At 37.4% G+C, this 26,762-nt stretch overlaps 1 protein-coding gene across 8 annotated transcripts in view; it reads right to left on the reverse strand.

The window, feature by feature from the left end:
* Positions 1 to 26,762, reverse strand: part of sand (potassium two pore domain channel sandman) — a 185,972-nt gene that overhangs the window by 10,770 nt on the left and 148,440 nt on the right. For all 8 annotated transcript variants that reach the window (XM_088242930.1, XM_088242927.1, XM_088242931.1 and 5 more), the window contains 3 exons: positions 12,552 to 12,653; positions 10,350 to 10,468; positions 7,529 to 7,749 (listed from right to left, as the gene is read on the reverse strand). In XM_088242930.1, coding sequence (XP_088099056.1) covers positions 7,529 to 7,749; positions 10,350 to 10,468; positions 12,552 to 12,653 — 442 coding nt within the window. The remainder of the gene's footprint in view (positions 1 to 7,528; positions 7,750 to 10,349; positions 10,469 to 12,551; positions 12,654 to 26,762) is intronic.

The raw sequence follows: 26,762 nt of genomic DNA on the forward strand, positions 1-26,762 counted from the left end.
GGTGAGAGACGGGGCCGCATGGAAGCGCCCTGTCGCCGACACGGAAGCAGCCTTCAGAGCAAGGGAGGCCGCCACCGCACGCTACGCCGCTGATCCGGAGGACACCGGAGCGGCGTACACACTTCCGCCGAGCCACTACGACAGCGGCCGGGTGAGAGACGGGGTGCCACGGAGGCACCCGGTCGCAGAGGCGGACTCCAGGACGAAGGAGGCCGCCAACACACGCTACGCCGCTGATCCGGAGGACACCGGAGCGGCGTACATCCATCCACCGAGCCACTACGACAGCGGCCGGGTGAGAGACGGGGCCGCATGGAAGCGCCCTGTCGCCGACACGGAAGCAGCCTTCAGAGCAAGGGAGGCCGCCACCGCACGCTACGCCGCTGATCCGGAGGACACCGGAGCGGCGTACACACTTCCGCCGAGCCACTACGACAGCGGCCGGGTGAGAGACGGGGTGCCACGGAGGCACCCGGTCGCAGAGGCGGACTCCAGGACGAAGGAGGCCGCCAACACACGCTACGCCGCTGATCCGGAGGACACCGGAGCGGCGTACACATTTCCGCCGAGCCACTACGACAGCGGCCGGGTGAGAGACGGGGTGCCACGGAGGCACCCGGTCGCAGAGACGGACTCCAGGATGAAGGAGCCCGCCAACACACGCTACGCCGCTGAGCCGGCCTACGCCGCTGAGCCGGCCTACGCCGCTGAGCCGGCCTACGCCGGAGCGACAAACGCACATTTACAAGGCCGCTACAATGAGCGGCATCGGGACAATGAGGCGCCACCCGCACACAGCCGAAGGGAGGACGCCGACGTACGCTACGCCGCCGGGCCAGGCGAGCCCGTAGCGGCACGTACTATACCACTGGGGGGCTACGAGTTTCGTGACCCGGTGAGCGCGTGGGTACAAGAGGGGCTACCCACGGAATACATGCCGCCGGGTGCCACCGGCGAGCCTGTGACGAAATACAGACAGCCGCCGGAGTGGCACACGTTCATGGCGAGGCAAACCGGCGCTAGGGATCTACCGCAATTCTCCGGCGACCCGCTAGAATGGCGAATATTTAAGGCGCAATTTGATCAATCGACACAGATGTGCTCCCTTACAAACGCGGAGAACATTCTCCGTCTGCAACGAGCCCTCACAGGACGGGCCAAGGCCACAGTGTCGTCTTTGCTGGTAGATCCCCGAAATGTGCCGGACATTGTGAAGATGTTAGAGGCCGCCTTTGGACACCCGGAGATCGTCGTGGACAGAGTACTGGAGCGGATAAGAAAACTCCCTAAACTGGCCGACAACGCATCCCTGGAGGCCCTGACGGACTACGCGGTCGCGATAAGAAACGTCGTATCGACCGTAGAGGGCCTCGATGGAAGCCACCTCTCCTCCCCGAAGCTTCTGTCCGAGATGACTCAGAAGCTGCCACGAGTCGAGAGGATGATGTGGATTATGTCACGAGCGGATACCGTGAGGAAAGCTACCCCCAGGGATCTGGCACTGTGGCTAGCGAGACTGACCGGTGCAATACCGAATGCGGGTTGCATCGGGATCAGCACGGAACCCGCCCGAGTGGAGAAAAGGCGTACCCAAGAAAGGCACGTGTTTCTCACTCAGGACAAAAAATGCCTGTTCTGCGACATGAGTGGACACGCATTCGGACAATGCCGGAAGTTTCTCCGGAAAACGGTAGAGGAGAGGTGGACAATTGTGCGTGCCAAGTTCGTGTGCTACGGATGCCTGGAACCGGGACACAAAACGACCACCTGTGAAGCGGCGAAGTGCGACGAGTGCCACGGGCGGCATCATCGGTCGCTACACCGCGAGAGAGTGGACAGTACGCCGAACGAGCAAGTCTTATTGACAAGGCGAACAGAAGTCCCAGTGACCTTCAAGGTAGTGCCAGTAACCTTGAAGGGCCCGCGTGGGTCAATGGAGATCCACGCACTACTAGACGAGGGTTCATCGGTAACTCTCCTCGAGGAGGATGTCGCCCGTGCAGTGGGCGCCACCGGGGCCTGCGAGGAGTTGAGACTCATCGGTGCCAGTGGGAACACGGACACGCTACAATCACAGCGTGTATCCGTAATCCTCGTTAAAGGAAACAAAGAATTTGGTGTCCAGGCACAGACGGTGCGGGTCATGGATCTGCCGCACCGCAACCGAAAGAGCACCAAGACACACGGGCCAGGCATCAAGCCGAAGATGTTAATCGGTCTTGATTACGCCACCCTAATGGTATCTACAGGCCCGCCAGTCCTACAAGAGGACGGGCGGCTAACCATCGAGACGGCCCTAGGAGCCGTCACCTACGGCGGGGCTGTGCACCCCGCCTTTGAATTACCCCCAGACGGCCAGGGTGAAAGGGACTTAGCGGAACTGGTAAAGAAGAGCTTCGCCGTTGACTCGCTAGGTGTAACCACCCTGGAACGTTGCCGCGCCGCAGATGTGCGAGCGGCGGAGCTCATGAGCAGCTCAACCACACAACTACCATCCGGACGATGGGAGACCGGTTTACTGTGGGCGAAAGACGGGGATTCTTTGCCCTGCAACCGGCAAGCAGCCATGAAGCGGCTGCACTCCCTGGAAAATAAACTACGGAAGGATCCGATACTGGCGATCGCATATCGCGCCAAGATGGCGGACTACATTGAAAAGGGATACGCCGTCAAACTAAGCCGCGAGGAGGTAGACGCCCACCATTCGCGCAAATGGTACCTGCCCCACTTCGCGGTGACAAACCCCAACAAGCCTGGCAAGATAAGGGTCGTGTTCGACGCCGCCGCCCAGTTCCAGAGGACGGCGTTGAACGACCATCTACTGACGGGACCTGACCTGCTTTCATCCCTCCTCGGAAACGTGATCCGCTTCAGAGAGGGACGAGTAGCCATCGCGGCCGACATACGGGAGATGTTCCTGCGGATAAGAATCCGGGAAGCCGACCAGCAATCGCAGCGGTTCCTATGGCGGACGCAGGACGGGCAGGAGCCCGACACGTTTGTCTTCGCGTCCATGATGTTTGGAGCGAAGTGCTCACCCAGCAGCGCGCAATTCGTGCGAAACACAGTCGCACGAGCACACGCGAAAGAATTTCCCGCCGCAGCAGAGGCGATCGAGCACAATATGTACATGGATGACTACCTAGACGCCACAGACAGCGAAGAAACAGCTGCAAGCCTGGTACGAGATGTTACCCTCGTACTCGGCAATGGCGGGTTCCGGCTCACCGGGTGGGCTTCAAACAAACCAGATGTCCTGGAAGAAGTAAAGGCCGACGACCGGGCCAATACAGCAGTCACCATAGGGGAAGAAGTAATGACGGAGCGGGTCCTCGGGATCGTATGGGATCCCAAGAGCGACCTATTTATATTTCGGCACGGAGCCGAAAGTGCAGCCATCCCGGAGCGACCCACCAAGCGCGGCATGTTGAGCGCCGCCATGAGTATCTTCGACCCAGTAGGCTTCATTGCGTGCCTCACGATACGGGCGAAGATATTGCTGCAAGCCATCTGGAGGACAAACACAGGTTGGGACCAACCGCTGCAACCGGACCACGCCGAAAAGTGGTTGGAATGGCGCGACCTGCTGGCAGCGAACGGCTGTACAATACCGAGATGCTCGCTGCAAGGGCAGAAAGAACCCGTGACACTGCACGTGTTCTGCGACGCGTCAGAGCAGGCATGCTGCACAGTGGCATACTTTGTGGGGGCCGATACCACAAGTTTCGCAATGGCGAAGTGCAAGGTGGCCCCCCTAAAGCCTCTGTCAGTGCCTAGACTAGAACTCCAGGCAGCGCTACTAGCGGCAAGGATGGCCGCCACCATAAAAAAAGAGAGTCGAGCTCTCATCACCCAAACCGTGTTCTGGACGGACTCGAGCACGGTCCTGTGTTGGCTGCGAACCGACCCACTGCGGTACAGCACGTTCGTCGCAAACAGGCTGGGCGAGATTGACGAGCTCACAGACGTACGGGACTGGAAATGGGTCCCCACCAAGGACAACCCAGCCGACATAGGGACCCGCGACAAGGGCCCACCCGACCTTGCGAGGTCGGGACTATGGTTCGGAGGCCCCGGCTTCCTGAGAAAAGGGGAAGCCGACTGGCCGAAAGAGAAGAAGTTACTACAACAACCGGACGAGAAGACGCTGGAGCGGAAACAACCCCGCCACTTCGTGGGCCACATCAGACGGACGGAGGCCCTACCCCAGGTGCAGCGCTTCTCGTCGTGGACCCGACTCGTCAGGGCGACGGCATGGGTGCTGCGATTCATCGCACGATGCCGCCGCCACGAGTCCCTGCCGTCCCCAGGGGGGACCTTTGAACTTCACGCCTCAGAAACACGGGCCGCAGAAATCATGCTGCTGAAGCGGTCCCAGGAGACGGCTTTCGGAGAAGAGCTGGAGCTCCTGAGACGAAAGGCGCCTATCCCGCCGCACAGCCGCCTCCATGCAGCGGCACCCTTCTTAGACGAAGAGGGAGTCATCCGGATGGGAACGCGCATCCAAGCGGCACAGAGCTTCGCAGAGGACTGCAGCGCGCCGCCTATCATGGACGGGACCTGCCCATACACCCGGCTGCTGATCACGCACAGCCACCGGAAGGGTGGCCACCCGGGAGTCGAGAGGACGATCGCCGACCTGAGAGCCAGCTACCTCATCCTGCGACTCCGCGGGGCTGTGAGGAAAATAACACGATGGTGCCCGCTGTGTAAAATGCTGCGCAGCCGGCCCCAACCCCCGCTGATGGGGCAACTGCCTGAGGCCCGACTGGCCTTCAGGACGCCGCCGTTCACGCACTGCGGGCTTGACTTCTTCGGACCGATGATGATCACCAACGGCCGAAGAAAAGAAAAGCGCTATGGGGCACTGTTCACCTGCCTCACCACACGCGCGATCCACCTGGAGCTAGCGTCGTCCCTCGAAAGCGACTCCGCCATAATGGCCATAAGAAGGATGGCCGCCCGCAGAGGCTGCCCACACACGTTATACTCGGACAACGCTACCAACTTCAGGGGAGCGGACAAAGAGCTGAAACAGGCCGTAGACGAGCTCCTGGCGGACCCCAGAATGCTCGCCGAACTTACAGTTCGCAAAATTGAGTGGAAATTCATTCCGCCCTCATCACCTCATATGGGGGGAGCGTGGGAAAGACTCGTGAGATCTGTAAAACGAGCCCTCCACGCAACCCTCAACGAGCAGGCTCCAAGAGAGGAGACCCTCAAAACCATATTGGCTGAAGCAGAGTACACCGTGAACAATCACCCGCTCACGCATGTGTCAACCAAGCCCAACGACGAAGCACCGCTGACCCCGAACCACTTCTTGCTCGGGTCAGCCAATACACAGCCAACTCTGGCATATTATAACAAAAAGGAAGAAGGGGCCTGCCTTCATAAGCAATGGAGGATCGCCCAGAAAATGGCCGACATGTTTTGGCGCCGATGGCTGAAGGAGTATCTTCCCACCTTGGCGCACAGGAAGAAATGGCGCGAGCCCGCGCCTCCAATACAGGTCGGGGACCTCGCGCTCATCATGGACCCAAATCTGCCGCGGAATTCTTGGCCTCGCGGCAGAGTCACCCGTGCAGAACCAGCAGCTGACGGACAAGTACGAGTCGTCGAGGTGCGGACCACCAACGGCACCTACACCAGACCAGCGGTGAAGATCGCCGTACTAATGAAGGAAGAGGAACAACGCGCCCAGCAGGAAAATAGTACAGACTAGCTGCACGGGGGGAGTGTTCCGGACGCGTAAAATCGAATAAATTAAAATAATACATTAATTAGAAAGGATCCCCGGTAAATGTATAGAACTGATGGCTGGGCTCTCAATAAAGATAAAATGGTCACTTTCGAGCCTGGCCTCAGTATTACCGGGGAAAAATAGCTAGGTTAAAATGAATAAAATGTACAAAAATATATTATGTAAATGTCATGTTGCGCGCGTCGCGGCTGCCGACGAAATGGCCCGTACGGGCATTGAGCGCCCGTATTTACGCCACCTGCGGCCGGCGGCATGTAGCGAGTGGCGGGGAAAGATTACCCCCACCACTCCGAGGCAGCCGGCGCGGGTGGGATGGCCGACTCACGGAGCCCGACGCGCACCGCTTTATAAGGCGGTCAATTAGAAATATTAAAGCAGTTGAGTTCCTAACTCTGAACAGTTCACACGTGTTTTATTCCGTTCTCCGTCCTGTTCGCCTTCCTGCACTTCGCTCTTCGCTCCGCTCTGCCTGCTGACTGCCTTCGCCTCTCTGCACCACTTGGACCGGGTGGAAAGTCCTTTTCAGGGCTATTGAGGTTGACTTGCGGTCGGCGCAGCTGTGCTCCTACCTTCCGACTTTGTCTTTGGCTCTGTCTGGGAGGGCGGCTTCCCACTTACGCCGGGAAGCTTGACTGCGGCAGACGCGGGTGACGAACCGGCGAAACTTTCATCGTGGTAACGCGTACGTTACAAACGGGCTTATTGCCAAATTTCAATTTCTTCTAACCAACCAACAAAACGTTTATGATTTAAGTTACAAAACACATTCAATAGAAACTAAAAATAAAAAAGCCAAAAATATATAAACATAGAAATGACTCTTTTTGTATATGAATTGCCTTAAATCAATACTGTTACTCAACATAAAAGAGGAAAAAAGAGAAAAAAGGAAAGGAGGAGAGGTTTAGGAAGAGAAAGGAGATATTACTTTAGACGTGATTTAACAGAGATACTGTAGTAACAAATCTGATAGTGGATGGGAGATGATTCCACGATCGAGGCGCATGGACACCATATGAGTTAGAAAAGAAAGAGACATTGTGAACGGGTATTAAGAAATTGCTTTGAGAATTAGAACGAAGAGATAAACTATGAATTGATAAGCGTTGACATTTTTCACGGAGGTATAAATGAGCATTAGAAATATGAAGTACATTAAACTTGTAAGAGGTAATTCAATTGGTTAGAGTTTTTGCATCCTTCTAAGTGAGTGTAGATTGAAAAATATGTTACGGCTTAATTCATGAGTATGAGCTCGCTAGCATTGATATTCATCCATTTGTACTCCAAGATTTTTAATAGATTCCTTCTGTTGAATATTCGTACGATTGACATTAATAGGATTAAGTGAAGATACGTCTAACTAACAAATATTTTTTTTACTACCCGCCAATATAATTAGTGTTTAGTGTGTAATTTAGTGTATTAGACATTGATTCTATTGCTTCAGGTCTGCTATGAAGATAAAGTTGTAAATCATCTGCATAGAGATGATATGAACAATTGAGACATTCTACTATCGGGTTGATAAACAGGGAAAATAGTAATGATTATAAAACTCTACCTTGAGGTACTCCAGCGGGCCATCAGGCCATTCCGATTGATGACCTGGTGTTTTGACGTATTGTTGTCTAGCTCGTCAACACCATGCAAACCATTTTAATTCTTGATTGTATCAATTAAGTTAAAATTTACTCTATTTAAAATTCATGTATTGATCGAATCACATTTTTTTTTAATTCTTCAAACCCTCCATGAACTTACCCAACCATTATTGTAAGACACAGAGTAATAGGCACTGTGACTGTTTGAGGGTCGTAATCTTCAGTATATCCAGTGCTCGGTTCCTCAGACGAATCCTCTGTCTCTTCTTCACTGAACTCCGCGTCCATCCTCGTGATTCCTCCACCAGGTGGAGCCATGTCGTATAACTCTATATGAACCGCGGGATTCGCACTGGTGTCAGGGTAGCCTCCTATCGCTAACTAAAAAAACATAATTATCATTATTGGTTTTAAGTTTATTGCATCAGAGAGGGGAAATATTTTAAAGAAGGAAAGATAGAAATCTAGGCATTTATAGAGGTAATAACTTTTCACACTGTCTAAAATTCACTAATTTGCCAATTCACTAACATACATATTTCTTCAATTCTTCATTTGGTTTTTGCAGTAAATGTAAAAATTCAAAAAAAAATGCCAAAAATTTTTGTAAAAGTTTTTTTTTTAAATATTGATTATTAATGCTAAAATATTTTTTTTGCGCCTAAAAAGCCCCAATAAGTTCATTTATATTTAAACTATTGTAATTTTAAATGAATAAATAAAAAAACAAAATAATGTGTGGATCTGAAGAGAGGCTACAAAACCTGTAAAATGGATCCGGGCACGTGAGTGGAATTTTCAATATTGTTTTTGTTATTATAAAGACCTTAAACCAATATTTATGTGGGTGAGATTCATCTGAATAAATTATTTTACTGATTTATTTTACTAAAGCACGCTTGGAAATATTGTTCAATTTGTATGCTTCTTGAAACAATTTTTTTTAGACGAGTACTGGATTTAACCCCCTAGGCCGCCCTAGGGAGTTACTAAGATTAACATATTACAACAGAGATGGAGAACTTTTTAAAGAAGGGAATATGGGTGTCTAGGTGTTTATGTAACTTATTTATTTTCATTTATTTATAAATTTTATTGCATATTTATATAGAAAACGTTAATATAGAGTATCCTCCGATAAGGTTAGTGAGCATCCTCCAAAGCTTAGCCGGTTCTAAGATTTTGAAAACTTTTTCACTGATTTATTTTATTTGTATTATTATTTATTTTGGTAAAAAAAAATACAAAAAAATATTTTTAAAAACATGGTTAGCGAACAAGCTTACTACTACATCTAATCTAGATCCATACGGCAGATTTTTTTTACGTATTTCGCATTTTTTAAGACTCGCAATTTCTACATAGGGGCTGATAATAAAATCCCAATGTCTTATTTTCCTTTCTCTGTCTGATTGGCCTTTCCTACTCAATCAAAATCGATAAAGACCTTCGCGGCTAATCCTTCCATAAGGATTTTGCGTCCTTTTATCCCTTAGAACTGAAAGCCTCAACCCTTAGAGAAAACATCCCCATCTGGAGGCAATAGAATAAATCTCCACGCGATTATTAATTAAGAGCGGAAGAAAGAATATATTTTGGCGAGATAAATGGCCACCCATTCAAACGGAAATACATTTAGTGGCACGTTTGTTGAGGAATTTCCTTAGTGAGAATTGAGACAGTATCAATTATATTTATTTCAAACTGACACTTATTCATATATTATATTTAGGTGGATAGAAATTGAAAATTGTGTAATTTTTACCTTTTAATACTTATTCACTGGAATATTTTTTATGTGAGCTTTTAAATTAAAAGAACAATGCGTTTAGAAAATTTTTGTAATTTCGAATTTCATTTTTTTTTCTATACTTTAATCGCCCATAGGGCTTTTACTTTACAAATTTTCTTATAAAATGCAAAATAAAGTTTATTAAGAAAAATAGGTAGCAGTTGTACAAATGTCAAAAAGTTAAGTTTATGAAAACATGTTAAGAAAATATCATGCAGATGAATCTCACCCACATCTATGAAGGTTTCAGCTCTTTTATTTCAAAAAAGTCAACACCGTCACTGAGTTGAGGAAATGGGGATGTTTAAACATGGGCAGAATGGTGAATGTTACACAAAGTATTAAGTCGCATTTTAAATCAGCCAATGAGAGGTCATAAGGCCTGTAAATGCCCAGACTTCCATATTCCCTTCTCAACAATATTTTCCCTCTCTGTTGCAAAAAATTTAGATCTTTATTACTCCCTGGGGAGGAAATCCAGCCTGTCTGCAAATATTTGAACATACTAAAAACATTATTATTTCACTTCTCATTTAACCCTTTCAGCTCCAGTGTTAACGTTGAACGTCTTAATTTTTTCAGCTTATATTGGAAGTCGGCATTACAGTAAAAAAATGTTTTTTAGTTTCATAATAATAAGAATAAAAAATTGCGATTGCTATTATTTTCACCAAATATCTTTCACTTCACATAAAAAGTTCAACCTGGATGGCAAAATACGTAGGCATGATGTGGACTAACAGTTTGCCAATTAGAAGGTAGCAGTAGCCTATTTATTTAGACTGATAAGAGGTAACATCGGGAACTCGGCCATTTTAGACGGTACCAATTTGTATGTTTCTGATGGATATGTCATTGTATACCTGACAGCGTCAACAGGTACCGTTTTACCTCCCGGCTTTTACAACTAACCTGCTTCTAGTCATGCTAATTGGAAGAGCGTCCAGGCAGCTGAACATGATCGCTTTTTAGATCGACATCATTCAAATCAATGAAACTATGCTTAAAAGACAAATTCTCTTGCTATTGGAGAGAGTTAAACCATCATAACATTGAGCCATTGCTCAAGGATTTCTGGCCTGATACGTTGTTCCAATTTAATGCCATTGATATTTTGTTATATTTGTTGTTTTTTTATTTTAGTTCAATAAAAATAAAATTGAAAAATTCGAAAAAAATTATTTCCTACCTGTTGTCTGTACGCTCTGGCTCTCAGTCTTTCAGCTCTTCGTCTTGCTACTCCTGGGCACCCGCGACACAAGCAGCACATTGCATATGTCCACTTGAAAGATCTAGCCAAGATGTCTCCTTTGTATAAAAAAAAACATTTTAATTGACTTGACCGTGTAAGTAAATATCTATTTGACCCTCGGTGCAAAGTATGTGTTCAAAAAGTGCGAATGTGGGCGTTAGTAATTTGAAAAGATTTTATTTATTTGTTTTCCCACGACTGGTCTACTCCCCTTAATCGTTGTTCTTCTATACATAAAGATTACGCGGATAGGGTATAGTCTAAGCTTTACCGTGTTGCACAGTTTAAGCCCGTGCTGTTCCAGTGGGTGGATTCTAAGTGTTTTTCAGTCTTCAATTGTGATTTAAGTCAATATCCAGTTCAAAATGCATCATAATATGACAAAAATTTGTTCCTACCGTAATATATTTGATTAGAATCTTTATCATTTATTTTTTTTAAATATTTTTAACTGCTTTAATCAAATATGTGTCACTATCACGTTATTCTCCTGTCTCTATTCTTTATAGACATTTTAAGGGTAATCTCTTTAACAAAATCCCTCCTTTTTCCAATTTTATACCATTTTAATAAATGTTATTAAAACTAAACTACTTAGTGGTCAAATTATAAAAATATAAGTAATTCATAAAAACAAAGTAATTTCATTTTTAAACATTAAATAATGATTTCGTTCCCAAAGCATTAGGAGGGGTGATAAGGATAAAAAAGGAATTCAAACATTGAACCCGTACCTAAACGTACCCGTCTCTTCGTCGGGACACCAAATAAACTAATATGCAAACCAACATTCAAAACCCACTATTCACCTTCACTATAGATGTTGCACAAAAATATAAAACCAACACGACATGTATTTTAATAAGCACATGCACCGATTAGGACAAACATGCACTTGTTTAGTTGGTGTCCTGACGAAGAGATGGGTACGTCTCGAAACCGGTAGACATTGAAAAGTCGGTAAGTGGTTATATTTAAATATTTAATAACATTAATTTAAATGTTTGACGACAAAGTTAATGATTTAAATATTAATAATATTATACCATTCTTTTCTTATCCTTTTTACCCCTCTTACTGCTTTGGGAACGATATCATTTTTTAATGTTTTGAAATAAAATCAGTTTGTTTTTATGTACTACTTATATTTTTATAATTTGACCACCAACTAGTTTCGGCAACACTATGCCTTCTTTAGGGTTAATTACAAACTAACATAAGTAACCCGTAACCCGTAAGTAGCCCGTAGCCACGCCCACTCTACCCTCACTGGGAAAATTATTTATGTTTTGTTAGTTTGTAATTAACCTGAAGAAGGCATAGTGTTGCTGAAACTAGTTGGTTGTCAAATTATGAAAATATAAGTGGTACATAAAAACAAAGTGATTTTATTTTAATATATCAACTAATAATTTTCCACAAAGTAAGTCTTTCAAATATCAGAAATCATTATTATTTAATTCAACTCTCTCGTATGATATTTGTTAAATATTTTTATATACTCATACATATTTTTAATCCGTTTGTCTGTATGTCTACAAAAGTATTATTTAGCCGTGAAAAACTTTAAATAGAGTCACACATAATATTATAATATGAATTGTTTATAAATTTTGTTTTAAATATTTATTTAAATAGGTGTTTTCACACAAGAATATTTAATAGTACCTGGACTGGTACCTGAAGAGTAAGACTGATCGTCTCACCTTCATATGACAAAAAATATCGAGATACGCTACGATTGGTATACAAATGCAGTGCCCTATGCACTATAAGGTGCAAAAAGAGGTTGATGATGATGATAATTTTGTTATGATTTTTCTAAATAGTAAATAAAAATACACCAAATTTAAGAAATAATATTATTTATTCACCCTGGAACTTCACTTAGTAAAATGATCCTAATTTAATTAAATTGCAATTATATTATTTTGAATATATGATCCTTCCTTTCTTTTGATAAAACACATTCAATTTAATAATAAAGAGACTATTTTTGAAGATGTTCGACCAATTTAAATTTGTGGGTCAAAGTCACATTTATATTATAAATTAAGTTAACTTCCACCGAGAATTTTTAGAACACACTTAAATGTTATATTTTAAAATAAGTAAAATAGGCTTTGAAAAAAAACTTACCGATATTTGATAAATATAAAAGGAATAATGGCATTCCTATGATAGCATACAGAATAGTCATCACCTTTCCTAATTTAGTTCTAGGCGCAATATTTCCATATCCTGAAAACAAAATTAAATAATTAATAAAACCTTTTTTATGATTAATAAGCGTTCTTACGATTAACCACGGCACTGCATAAATAAACAACTTAAATACAACTGGCAAAATATGTATATAAATAAATTTATTATTTGTAGGTTTTTACATAAATTTGTGGGTGGACACAATGCCATAATAATTTACGTGCGTGTTTCAAAATGTATGGAATTTAATGCTAAGATTAAACGATATTTACTTATTCATAACACCCATAAGGATTTATGTATGGATAAATAAACGAATATTATATTTTCAGATTAAAAACGCATATGTGTGACATGGTATGTGTGTTTTTAATATAAAAATACAAAGCAATATTAAATACTCAATTGTATCTGAATTCAGGATTTAAAAAAAAAACTTAATTACCATCTACGAAAACGTATAAAATACATAATATAATATGTATTCACAAATCATCAATATATTGATTTTCCAAACTGCTTATAATTATGTATGTTTAATAGGTCAATGAAATGAATAATTAATAATTATTGTAATATCGACTTTCAACGTTTTGTTTTCTGAACACAGATTAAGTAGACTTTTAAACATTTAAAATTATTCACAACTAAACTGGTGACAGTTCTACGCAAAACTAATCCCTGAGACCCATTTTTTGGAACTTATTTCTTAAAAATGCCTGAAATCAGTCAAAAATGTTTGAATATTTACCGATAGTGATTATTTAAATCGAATGCATTATCGTATTAGAGATATTTGATACATTTTAACACCGGGATAAATTTGAAACGTCAGGGAGCAAAGGGTTAAACAAGCAAATAAATCTGGTTGGTCTATGTGGGACTCGAAAATTTCTAAAAAAAAAAAAATGTACTTTCTTCATTTTTCGAGTATGTCCAAATGGGTGGCTTGCATTCCATAGGTAGGTAAAAAAATATTTATTGTCCTACTAGATTATCATAAAAGATATAAATAATACATAAAATTTAATGGAAATTATTAAAAGGATTTAAATAAATTGAGCGTTTAATTTAGCATAATTCAGTTACTCCGTCGTACGTGTTGACTTTTGAAAAGTAAAAGATATGAAGTATTTATTGATGCGGATTAAATTCATCCCTATAATTTATTTCACATACAAGGCAATGCCTGAAAATACTTTTGATATTTATAGATATATATGAGAACAGATGATAGTATCAGACACGTAAAAAATATTATGTTTTTATCAACTCAATAACAGTCAAAGTAATAAAAAATATGACCTTTATCTGTACCTGGTTAACTTAAAAAAACTATGCGTAAAAGATATTATTATGCATATTTAAACATCTACTTTTAACATATGCGCTATTTTATAATCTTCCATTTATATTAAAACTCTTAATAGCAAAACCAATTCCTCATATTAGTCTTGTTACAACTTTTATTAAAGGTCAGTTAAAATTACATCAAAAATATAAAGCGCAATTTCATTTAAAGTTTTTTTAGCATCTTACACATTTTTTAACCCCCTCCCTCTTTTTTCAACTATTACTCCCACAACATCAAACATTTTTATAAACTATAATCAGTGCAGGTAAGGATTGCCTACGAAAAGTATATCGTTTCAAATGGGCATGTTGGTTTTATGTTTTTGTGCAAAAACAATGGTGTAGGTGGATAGTGCATTTTGCATGTTGGTTTAAATGGTTTCCTGACGAAGAGACGGGAACGTCTCGAAACCGGTAGGCATATAAAATTCGAAATGTGGCTTTACACAAATATTTAATTATATTTAGTAAAATATTCAACCGAAAAGTTAATGCTTCAAATATTAGTAATATTCTACAACCGTTTTTATTACTAGCTTTAGGAATCACTAAACCGTAATCATAAATAAAGCGTCTGTTATAATTATGAGTTTATTAAATTTTTAAAAAATACAGTTCTGTTTTTATAAAATAATATAAAGAGTCGCAATATTCCTTAACTGGCAGTATTTTAAGTGATCTGTAAAGAAGGCTTTTGTTATCTCTGTTTGAATATTTTTTGTGGCATAACTTTCTTAATGATAAAATACTGAAGACCCTGAATCATTTTGATATCGGTTTTGCTTTAATGATTTCTTGATTTTATCATATCCCTCATTATTTATTTATTTATTTATTAACGGACATTGTCCATGTATACAATTTATAAGGTTTAAATATTACAAATAAAAGAGTAGTTTAAAACATTTAAAGAAAAAAGAAAGAAGCATTGACAAACATAAGGGACATCGAGACAAGATCTGAACTATTTATTTAGTGCTCGTTTAAATCGTTGTAAACTTAAACCAAAAAAGTCCAGATCCTGTCTTGAGTTAACAATACGACAAAGGCGGGTCATTGGAGAATTTAGGCCATAGTTTGTTCTATGCTGATCGATGAACAGTACTTCATTGTTTCTCAATCTACGAGTCGGAATATTGAATTTTACTTGTCCCAGTAATGATGGAACATCGATTATACCATTTAGTATGCCGAACATATATATGGAGTCAATATTAGTTCTACGTTTTTGTAGACTAGAAATATTTAACATTGACTCTATTTCGGCATAAGAATAATTATCTCTCTCTAGTCCAAGCATCCACGCTATTTTTCGAAGCAAGCGATGTTGGACTGATTCAATGTGATTTATGCGATTGACATAGAATGGAGACCAGACCACTGAGGCATATTCAAGAAGAGGGCGAACAGTTGAGCAATAAAGAGTTTTGATTGTACGGACATTAGTAAAATCAGAGGATATATTATAAACTACTTGATAAATAAACAATCCGTTATGTGCATTTTGGCAAAATAAAAGATAATTTATGCTCGGTGGTAACAATCGCATTTGAAATTATGGTATGCATAAACACCAACATTCTTACCAATATTTATTATTCCAAGTCGTTTTATGAATAATATTTTGCGTTCGTTACAAATGTAAAATAACGTCTTAGACGGTGGGATCGAGCCTTGTCTACAAACATTTGCCATTTAAAAGGTAAAAATACATGACTTGTTATTGTTATTTTTTAAATCACGGCCTCCGTGGTACAGTGGTTAAGACGCTTGACTTACGCACGGAAGGTTCCGGGCTCGATTTCCGGGGAGAACACAAAAACTAAATGTGATTATTCTCAAGCCTGGGTGTTCTATGCTGTAATTCATCACTGTTATTGGGTCTCCTGGCGTTTGTGGTGCAAAAAAATAATCCGAAAGTCCAAAAAGTTTAAAATTTGGATGTTGTTCTTTCCGTTTCTATTTCAATCGATAATATTGTTGGTAAAGATTGTTTTGTACAACTCAATGAAAAAATACGTGTATCAAAAAAGCTTTTTACTTAACACAGGAAACTCTACTAGCTACTAGAGACCGGAAACAAGGTACCTTCTAATTTATTATATAAATAAAAGACGAGTGATACTTTAATCCAAAAATTTGTAATATCCAGTGACCGGTTTTATCGCTTTTGCGACATTTTCGAGACTGGTATCTTTATTAAGGAGTTTAATGTATTTATACAAAACAGAGGTAAGGATAAACAATTCAAAATTTTATGAAAGTCAATTAAATAAAGTTATTTTTATCTTAAGGATCATTATTAAAAAAAATTTGGGGTTAACAAGTTGATAAAATGCTATTTTAATAGGTTTAAGTGTTATTTTTTTAAATCTAAGATTTGTGGATTAAAGTATCACTCGTCTTTTATTTATATAATAAATCGAAATGAACTTCCATCAAGAATTTTCACTTACAAATTTAAATGTTTTAGACAAAGTATCTTCTGTAAATTGCAAAAATTGTAAAATTAAATATTGATAAATTTGTATTTAGACACGCTCAAAATATTGTTTAATATCAATGTTGGTACGCAAATGAATCAACGTAGTTTAATATTATAAGGTCTTACATAAATAAGACCCAAAACTTTTGGTTGGTTGAACCAAAACATAAGCGCTATTGACTACAAACATAAGTGAATAGATACTTAAATTAACCAATACATAACATCAAAGTTCCTGAGTAAGTTGATTTCAAAGTCTTCTATATGAATTCATATTACATTTTAGTAATTTACCAACTCAACTATTTATTTCCTGTCTGCTAGAATAACTTGATCATTTCCGGTAAAGAAGATAAGGAAATCAAACTGTAATATAATTATCGAAGGTCTGTGGTCTCTTGGTAACGTACATTAACATTAACTTATTTTTATTTTCACTATCACTAACGTTTTTTTTACATTGCCTTAACTTATTTTTTATTCAGTAGCGAGTGGCAAAAGAGGAAATCTTACATTATTTAAACTGTACGAGATAAGCAAACATATTTTGTAGCATAGCATTGAGTGTGAAAAGAATATGTAACCCACATTTTTTTTATTTAAATCTTAATAGGTATTGTATACTACCGTATACTACCGTAGGTATTTGATATTAATAAAAAAAAACATTTCATATTTAGAATCTTATTATTTAAATAAATTTACGGACAAAGTTCATTTCAAACATCCATTATAACGAAAATGACAATTATATATAGTGAGTTACATAAAACTAGAAATTGAAAAATAAACTCAATGGACAAACAGCGGCCTCCGTGGTGTAGCGGCTAAGACGCTTGAAGCACGGAACACTCGGTGAGAACACAAAAATTTAAAATGTGATTTTTCTGAAGCCTGGATGTTTTGTGTCGCAATTCGCCACTGTAGTTGAGCTTTCTGGCCTGTTGTGGTGTAAAAATAAACAAAAACATTTTCATCAATTTTCTTTTATTAAAATACTTATCGTGATAAAATTTTAATTTGAGAGGATGTTTTTCAGCATTGTCCTTTCAGTATTACAAATATCTTTAGGGTCTGGGTTGATTATACGCGACAGGTATAATTCAGATCTTGTCTTTACTCAACAAAACTAATCATTAAAGGTGACCGGAAACCATAATTTGTTTTAAAAAGATGTATAATTTAAAAAAATATTCTTCAATTTTTCAAGAATGTTTTTTCTTTATCTTTTTTGTTGTTTATATTTATTTTTGTAAAACCTTACATCGCAAAGCAATTCACTTTTATTAAAATACTTTTTTTGATGAAATTTTAATTTGAGAGGATATCTTTCAACATTGTCCTTCCAGTATTACAAATATCTTTTTGACGTAATAAAACCAGATTTTTTATTAAAACATTAAATTAAATTCTCCACTGAAGTGAACACAATCAATAGAGAAAATTTCAAAGCCGAAAAATTCGATTTCCGCAAACTACAAAATGCGATCATTTCATTCTTGCGCCTCTGTTAATTTTCCGCCAATGAAAAGTACCTATTCGAAAGTTTAAACAACACAGCTCAATTATTTTTCTAATGAAAAAATAATTGAACGCCTTAAAAAAAAGGCAGGTGGAAATGGAACGGAAGGGGAAAATGGAGTAAAAATACATAGTGAAAAAGTATTTCTAAAGAGTTTCTTTTCGTCAAGATACAGCGGAAGCTAATCAGTGACTCTTGCAGAAGGAAAAATGAAAGGTATTCACGGAGATATCTCGTAAAAATAAAAAAAAACATTGACGCCATATTGAATTCATAATATGTTATAATTTTTCAGTAAATCTATATCTGTAAAGCTGGGTTGTAATCCCGTGAAAGTATCACAGACTTGCGAATCAGATGTCCGAGATTCAAACCACGTTCTATCACAACCTGATCCTCATCTTCTAACTAATTCATTGACTAGTATAAAATGGAACCAAAAAATGAAATGTGAAGGAATTATAATAAACTTTAAATAGATATTAAGGACTCGTTAAGATGGAATCCAAACTTAATTAACTCATGGAAATGAAGTTTTTCTTTAAGAGCATTAGAAACAGCGAAAATGATATGAAAAAAGAATGCACTTTGACAATCACATTAAGACTATGTACCCTTAGAATGGAATCAGCAACAGCTACAATTGAACGGAGAAGTTTTCCAGTTTGCTTACCGTCAATGGACCAATGGTCAGAACTGATCGAGAATAGGCGAAAAATAACCCTTGACATCATACAATTTATTTCAGAAATACGAAATTTAAAAAAACCTTTTTTTTTAATTGTCCAAATTTCTACATTGGAAAAACTTCACGTAAATTTAAAAATAGAAACAAAGAACATATAAGATGTCTCAGTAATAATAATTTTTCAGAATTTGCATATTATCTTATATCCGAAAACCATGATTTTAATCAAGAAATGGGTGTAGAAATTTTGCATGTCAATAAAAATGGTTTTCGTTTAGATAATTTAGAACGATTAGAAATTAGTAAAGCTTTTGATCAAAAACTTCAAATAATAAATAATCAATTAAAGTTAACTCTTTTAAAAATATTCCCGTTTTAATTCATTTTATTTTATTTTATTTATTTTTTGCACCACAACAGGCCCAATTACAGTGGTGAATTATATCACAGAACACCCAGACTTGAAAAAATCACATTTCAATGTTTGTGTTCTCACCGGGAATCGAACCCAGAAACTTTCGTGTGTGAGTCAAGCGTCTTGACCACTACACTACGGAGGCCACCTCTTTTTCTCGTTCTTCTTTATCTTTTTTCTCTCTCTTTCTTTCATTTTTCTGTCTCTTTCATACAATTTTTTATAATATATATAGCAACTTATTGAGAAATGCTGTTTTTGTGATCAACACTATTTTTAGAATGTGATTGATTGAACAGTTTACTATATGAAAGCAGCCTTGATTTGACAATAACACCAATATATAATTAATTTAAAGTTGTGGTCTGGTAGCTTTCTGCATAACCACGTTAAATTAAAGAAAACCTTTTTATCTCTCCCCTCCTCGATGGAGGTCGGAAACCATCGCGGCAATACTCGCTTTCTTGTTGTTTAACCAGTCAAGTAAATACTTTAACCAAGAGATACGCTTTTACCTGCACTGCGTCTTCCTTCAATTTATACCTGTTGACTGACTTGTAAGTTTTATATTTTTCGCCCTTCAACACATGCCCAAAGTAATCAAGTTTTTTTTCTTTAAGTACTAAAATGCATTGTATTATTGTGCTATTTCTAAGGAGCCGGTTTTCTTACATCTATAAGTAAGGTTGATATCATTTTTATCTTATGTTTAGTTTATTGATTGATTGTTGAATTTCATAAACGTTCACTGATTGCATAACAAATGTAAACAACGAATGTCTTGAACAAGTATAGTAATTTATTTATTTAAGAAGTGTGTTTTCAAGAGAGGGAAGAAAAGAAAAAGATGTTGAAAAGAGAGTGAATACGGACAACAAAATGAACAGCACACTAAGCACAGTAATTTCTAATAAAAATATGTCTATTCAAGCTAAATTGGCAGAGCACAACGGAGCTTTAGTCCCAACACTTATGTCTGGAAAAAAATAGAAAACTAGCATAGGAAGGATGAAATGCGATCAAAATGCGATCTCTTAGAATAATGTGTGGGAAATCAATATATGACAAATAATCAGGGTGACAAATAATGAAATTAGGCGAGAGTGTAAATCTGAGTCAGGTATAAGAGATAAGATTAAAAAAAAGGTCTCTGAAATGGTCTAGTCATGGAGGACAAATGTATGCAAAAATAATGGTAAAACAGATAACATGGAACGAAGGTGACCAAAGAAGACGTGGCATGATCAGATAAACCAAAATTTTAAGTTAAGTCAATTCAAAAGCAGACAGAATTGATACCCATGTATGACAAAATGTATGAATGCAGAAGAAGCTAGAAATGTATGTCTGGATAGAAGTGTGTGGTGGTCCATCCTCTTTGCCTACTCTTACGAGGAAATGGCGTGATGATAGTAGCTATAAATGTTCGTAGCATTACGATTTGTTAAATAATTATTAAATCGCAACTACCTGATTTTGGCTAATTAAACGCATTACGATCCTTTATTTTCAGCGTATTGTTTTTTTTTTCGTTTTTTTTTTAAGTCAATAATCAATTATTAATAATCATATAATTGTTTTACTCCAAAAAGTTTAGGCACTCAAACAAAAAAATATGTGTACCGTACATTCACGGAGACTGGACCGCTGTGCACGTGCAAACCACGAGCCCACTGCGTGATATCGCATGATTGGCCCATTTCACACCACGGCAAAAATCTATACGGCATGATAAAATACAATACGGTAGATCGATATTTATCGTTGTACAATTATTTACTAACGAATTGTCTGACAAATGCAATAACCAGTACACCATGAGACCGACTAATCTCCAGTCTATTTTCTTTTGCGGGAATTTTACTTTTAGGAAAAGGGTGCTCACTTTTCTTCTCTGAAAAGCTAAGAAAGTAAATCTAAGAAAAAGCCGCGAGAAAAAGAGAAGCGAAGTTCTGGAAAGAGACACTAGATAATCATGTCGGTAATAAGGTAAACTTCCTTTTTCCCGCGCTTCCTAATAAGAACTTCTTTGTTTTTTTATCATGGGTTGATACGAATGGCTCTTTGCCATTTATCCGAGCAGTGTTTCGGTTTTTTACGTCATATTAATGAGGAAAAAATAAATAAAATATAAAACTTATTGTTTACATTAGGACCCGAAAAATCTTCCATGTTTCTTTTGATTTCTCTGGTCATTTAGTACAAAATGCTTTTAAAACGTTATTTCCTGCCTTATTTCATCAACGTTTTTTAGGTAGACTTGTATTGAATTAAAAAAATCGCTTGCGTTTCCTGTTCTGATTTTGTGTATGTTTGTACTCTAAATTCTGGTTTTCGTACATAACTTTGATGATAACACCGGTTGATTATTAAATTTGATTGATTTTTCTGAAAACTTTCACACGACAACTGAATAAAAACTGCTTAAAAGGTAAATTAAAAGATTTAAAAAAATACTTTTTTATATTTCAATTTGAAAATGCAAAAAGGAAACATGAAATTACTGAGCGAGTGGCTAGCGTCAATTCAACAATTTCAAAATCATGCTTTAGTTTCAAAGATTTTTCAAATCTCACTAAACATGATTTGCAATAAATTTAGAAAAAAAACAAACTTGTTCGTGTATCCTCACAATATATTTATTTAATATACGGCCCAAGCCACGTAACAACAGTTTTATTCCAAATAGTTTTTCATAGCGTTATTTCAGCGGAAAATTACCCCAAAGGCGCTATACAATAAATGTCCCTGCACAAAGTACAAAGGTATTTTAGATTTTAGTAACCCGTTTCCAATTGAATACTTTTTTAATACATAGGAGCTAAAAAGAAACCTGTCTTGCAGCTACAAAGCGCATGGATGGTTACAATCTAGCTCCCATGTTCATTTTACAATAAAATATACTAAGAAGTTTTTTAATCAAAAATAATAAAAAACGTTTGCAGATAGAATCTAGATTACATCATATTATGCAGCAACAAAAAGAGCATTAAACTATGTAGCAAAGGCAAACAAGGGCAACAAAATAATGGTTTACAATATATTCAAAATTACGATCAACGTAATAAAAGACTTCGAGCCAACCCATGGCGATCCATCTTCATCCCACACTGTGTTAATAGTGAAAACGTCTATGAAGAGCAGAAAAATTTATTGCGAAAATCCCAACTAATATTACGAATTGACTAATCAGCACTTTCAAAGTGGTTTAATTTAAGCCTACGTAAAAACAGCGGAAAAAGTGTTTGAATTTCTATTCAATTTTCTTCTTGACACGACGCAAAAATGTTCTCAGCACGGAACTGTAGGCTATCCAATATCCTGGCGTCCTCCGCTCGGGAGAAATTATGAAAAACTGAAGAAAAACTTGACTGATGAAAATTGGAGCGTTTCCGTGCTAAGTCTAGACTTCTCGGAAAAAAATTGACATCCGTCGGGAAACGTTAATTTGGGAATTCGCGCCTTGAAAGGTTTGGCGGGAAATGGATTGCGGATGTTACCAGCGGCCATCTTGGAAAACGCAAATCGTAGATTTATTTATATTAATTTTAATCGCTAGATAACTATTTTTTTTTTTTACTTTTTCGGACAGAATATAACGAATTCAAAAACTCGTTGCAGAACTGAAGTCTAGTAGAAATTCTGGCCCCTGATTCAGAACCAATACGGATAATTACAATGTTGGTTGTCAGGTTTATAATATGCTAATACTGGCTGTAGTGGTCAGTGCAGCGGAACTACATAATATATTGAACAAAGTTAAACCATTTTATTTGGTGATACAATCAAGGCGCAAATATTTTCGTTCTACCGAATTGGTTAATAAATCATTGAAAACAAGCTAAAAAAAATTAATGCGTTAATTAGAACAAAGAGAATCAATTTGACATATATTGCAACAGAGATGGAGAGAGAACCTTTTTTTAGATGGAAATACAGAAGTCTAGGCAATTACAAGGCTTAGCACGTATCATTTTTTGGATTAAGTACCAATATTTGAACATCCACATTTACTCGGCTCTTTCATCTGAAATTTTTATTGGTTTCGGTGAAATTCTGTAAATGGCAAGACTTCAAATTTTGAAGTTTGAATAAAATATTAAAGTTTTGATAATTCTCAAGAACGTGAAATTCAGCCGTTGTCTACAGACATTTGGACATACCTACTAAAAATATTGTTCAGAAAATATTTGTGTTTGTATTTTTGCATTATTTTGTATGTTTTATTACTTCGCAGGTTACAGATATACGAATCTATTGATTAAATAATTAAAAAATATATAAATGACTTTTGCAACTTAACCTTTGCAATTTATTAATTGAGATAGTTGTACAAATAAAATTTGAGCACCTAGTTATACCTTAACTAATAAACAATAGATATACACAAAAAAAATTTCAAAAACAAAAAATTGTTCTAAAATCCAGACTCTAATATGACTCTAACACAAATAATGATTATATAATAATAAAAGAGTTCTTTAAATAACTCGGGTGATTACTTTGCTTTTTAGTTTACATTGGAAGATCATAAACAAATTTTAATATTCGTGTTAAAGAACACACGAGGCGTCTTCACGATAACAATTTCTCCGAATTCGCAAATTATCTAATCAATTTCACTAATGAATTTAATGAAGATACGGGAATTCAAATCTCACAATAATAACGGAATGAATGTTAATGATATGGAAATGTTTCACATTAAAAAGGCTTTTAAAAATAATGTTCCTTTGATGAATGATCAAATACGATGTTCCATCGTAATGGTCACCTTATACTTATTAAACTCAAGCCCCTTCCTTTATCCGTTCCTTCTTTTTACTACTATTTTTCCTTCAACATCAATCATTTTCATAAATTGTGATCAGAGTATGCAAGGATTACCTGCTCAAAACATGTGGTTTCAAATTGGTTTATTGGTTTTAAACAATAAAAAATATTTCATTTAAATTATTTATTGATAATTCTTGATGGAATTCCATTGTAATGATGTAATAACTTATATTAACATATAAGTTATAAATTTTAAAAATACTTGGTACACTTCCACTTATTTATTTTAACCAATTAGCGTTTTCACTCTCTAATGGGACCAGTCTGAAGATGCCCATTAGAGAGTGAAAGCGCTAATTGGTCAAAATAAATAAGTGGAAGAGTACCAAGAATTTTTTAAATTAATAACTTTGTTGTAAATATAAGTTATTACATCAATAAAAAATATATTTATTTATTGGATGATTAAGAAATGGATAAGATATAAAAGTCGTGTTCTTATGTTTAAAACAATCATATGTCCACACATAAATAGCTGTATTTTCATTTGTTTTTTATGTTATGAATGGAAATTATGAAAAAAATGAAAATCCGACCTTAAAGTCCTATTTAAAATTCTCAACTCACTCTTTGATGCGCCTGAACTACTGAGCTCAATAAAATTAAATATCCCAACTAGAAACCTCGGACAAAACTCACTCTTTCATACCGATAACCATAAAACTAACTATGGGTTTCATTTCTCTATGCCCAGAATTCTTAGGTATGCCAACAAACATACCAGTCTTGATTTCTTTGATAACAAGTTGTCTTCTTTCAAACGATCACTGAATCAAATTCAATTATAAACAACTCTCTCCCGCTTCCACTACCACAAAGTCTACTATAAACCATTGAGTCTTTCTTATTTTGTTATAATAATTTTCTATGTACAAATGTGTCCATAAAAATGCCCATTGGGCGTATATATATATATAAATAAATAAAATAAGCCCATACAAATTCATCAAAATAAGACGATAAGGATTAAACTCAAAATTAATATGTATTCTAATAAAGAAAGGGTGCACAATAAAATTGGCTTGCTCACAAAGCAACAAGTAAAATACAATGTACATAAAATAAAACGGATAAATAAATTTAAAAATGTAATCGAATTTGACCAACGATGTCATACATACAAAATTGGGGATTAAAAATATAAGATTATGAATGAGGGGAAAAATAAAGTCTCAAAACTTATTGTACAAGGAAGAAAAGTTGTACAATGAGTTACATGAAGAAATAAAGAGCACTTAAATATTTCAAAAATTAAAAAAAACATGTTCTTAACAAATTTTGAAAAAAATTGTAATGTTATTCAAAGTTTATATTATTCCTTAAGATGTTATAAACTAACTTAAGAAAGCATAAATAAATAAATATTTTTGTGCTACAACTAGGTTGAAGGTGGGTTTTGCATGTTAGTTTTATTGGTGTCTTGACGAAAAGACCGGTACGTCTCGAAACCGGTAGACATAGAATATTCGGTAAGTGTTTATTTTTGAATATTTAATAACATTTAGTTAAATGTTTGACCACAAAGTAAATGCTTTAAATATCAATAATATGAAATATAATTAATTGAAATATTTGTCATATTTCTTCGTATGTTTTATTTTTCGTGTTACGAAATCATCAAAACGTGATGTGTGTGGTTATAATTACAATTCTACGAAAGACAATCTTAAGATCCAATTCAATTATAGGCTTCAAAGGCGAATACATCAATATGACAGCAATTTGTATCAAAGCGACATTATTTGTCTTCGGAAACTGAATTAATTTTGTCAATTGTTTGGCTCAATCGTTATACACCAACTTGGGAGATAAATTGGAGGTAATATTATGTATGTAAGTTTAGTAAACATATTGACTTCCTTCAAGATACGAAATATTTCATTAACAGATTTTTCAACATATGATGGAAATCCTTTTTAAGAAAGGAATAATTTAATTATTATTTATTTTTATTTTTATTTTGTATCTACTATATATTATATAAGGACAATGTTTGTGTTTGTGTCCACGATAGACTAAAAAACTGTTGGACTGATTTACGTATGATTTTTTGCAAAATAATTAGCTTTGCGCTAAGCATTTTTATAGTTTTTTTTTTTTTATTTATTTACAATTTTAAAAAACCCGTTAGGGTTACATTAGAAATTTAATATTGTCTAGTCATTTTATGTCTCGTCTAGTCTAGTTAGTTCAGTCATCATGTGCTTTTTCAGATTGATTTTAAATTTGTCTCCAGTACAAGATTTCAAGTAGTAAGGTAGGTCGTTGTAGTGTTTAAGTCCATAATATAGTATTTTTAACTGCCCTGTGTTTGTCTTTGCTTTTTCAATATGATAGTGTTGTTGTTGTCTGGTGTTATATTTGTGTATGTCAGCATTTTTGGCTAATATTATGTCGTCGTCTTGTATGTTTCCCAGTGTTATTTTGTACACAATTTTTAAGGTCTCAATTTTAGTCAAGTGGTTTATGTCAAACTGGTGTGTTTTTTTGTACAGTTCAGTCGTAGAGGTCAGGTAGGGTAGGTTGTTTGTTAGTTTAAAAATGTTATTTTGTTGTCTTTGTATTCTTGTTATGTCTGTCTTGTTACCAGTTCCCCAGAAGGCGATCATGTAACTCAATTTACTTTTGACATAGGCTTCGTACATCATAATTTTTTCCTTTATTGGTATAAAATCTTTAATTTTGTGGAAGAGGCTATGTAGTGATGCCATTACTTTAGTGAGTCCGTCTATGTGTTTTGTCCATTTTCATTGTCTGTCCATTGTGAGTCCTAGGTAAATCACATGTTCTACTCTTAAAGAAGAGTTTCGTTGTTTATTTTTATGTTCATGTTATGGTTCTTCTTT

This window comes from Micrasema longulum, unplaced genomic scaffold, assembly GCF_059751315.1.
Source record: "Micrasema longulum isolate JH-2025_06_02 unplaced genomic scaffold, ASM5975131v1 h1tg000177l, whole genome shotgun sequence".
In the NCBI taxonomy this organism is placed as follows: Eukaryota; Metazoa; Arthropoda; class Insecta; order Trichoptera; family Brachycentridae; genus Micrasema; species Micrasema longulum.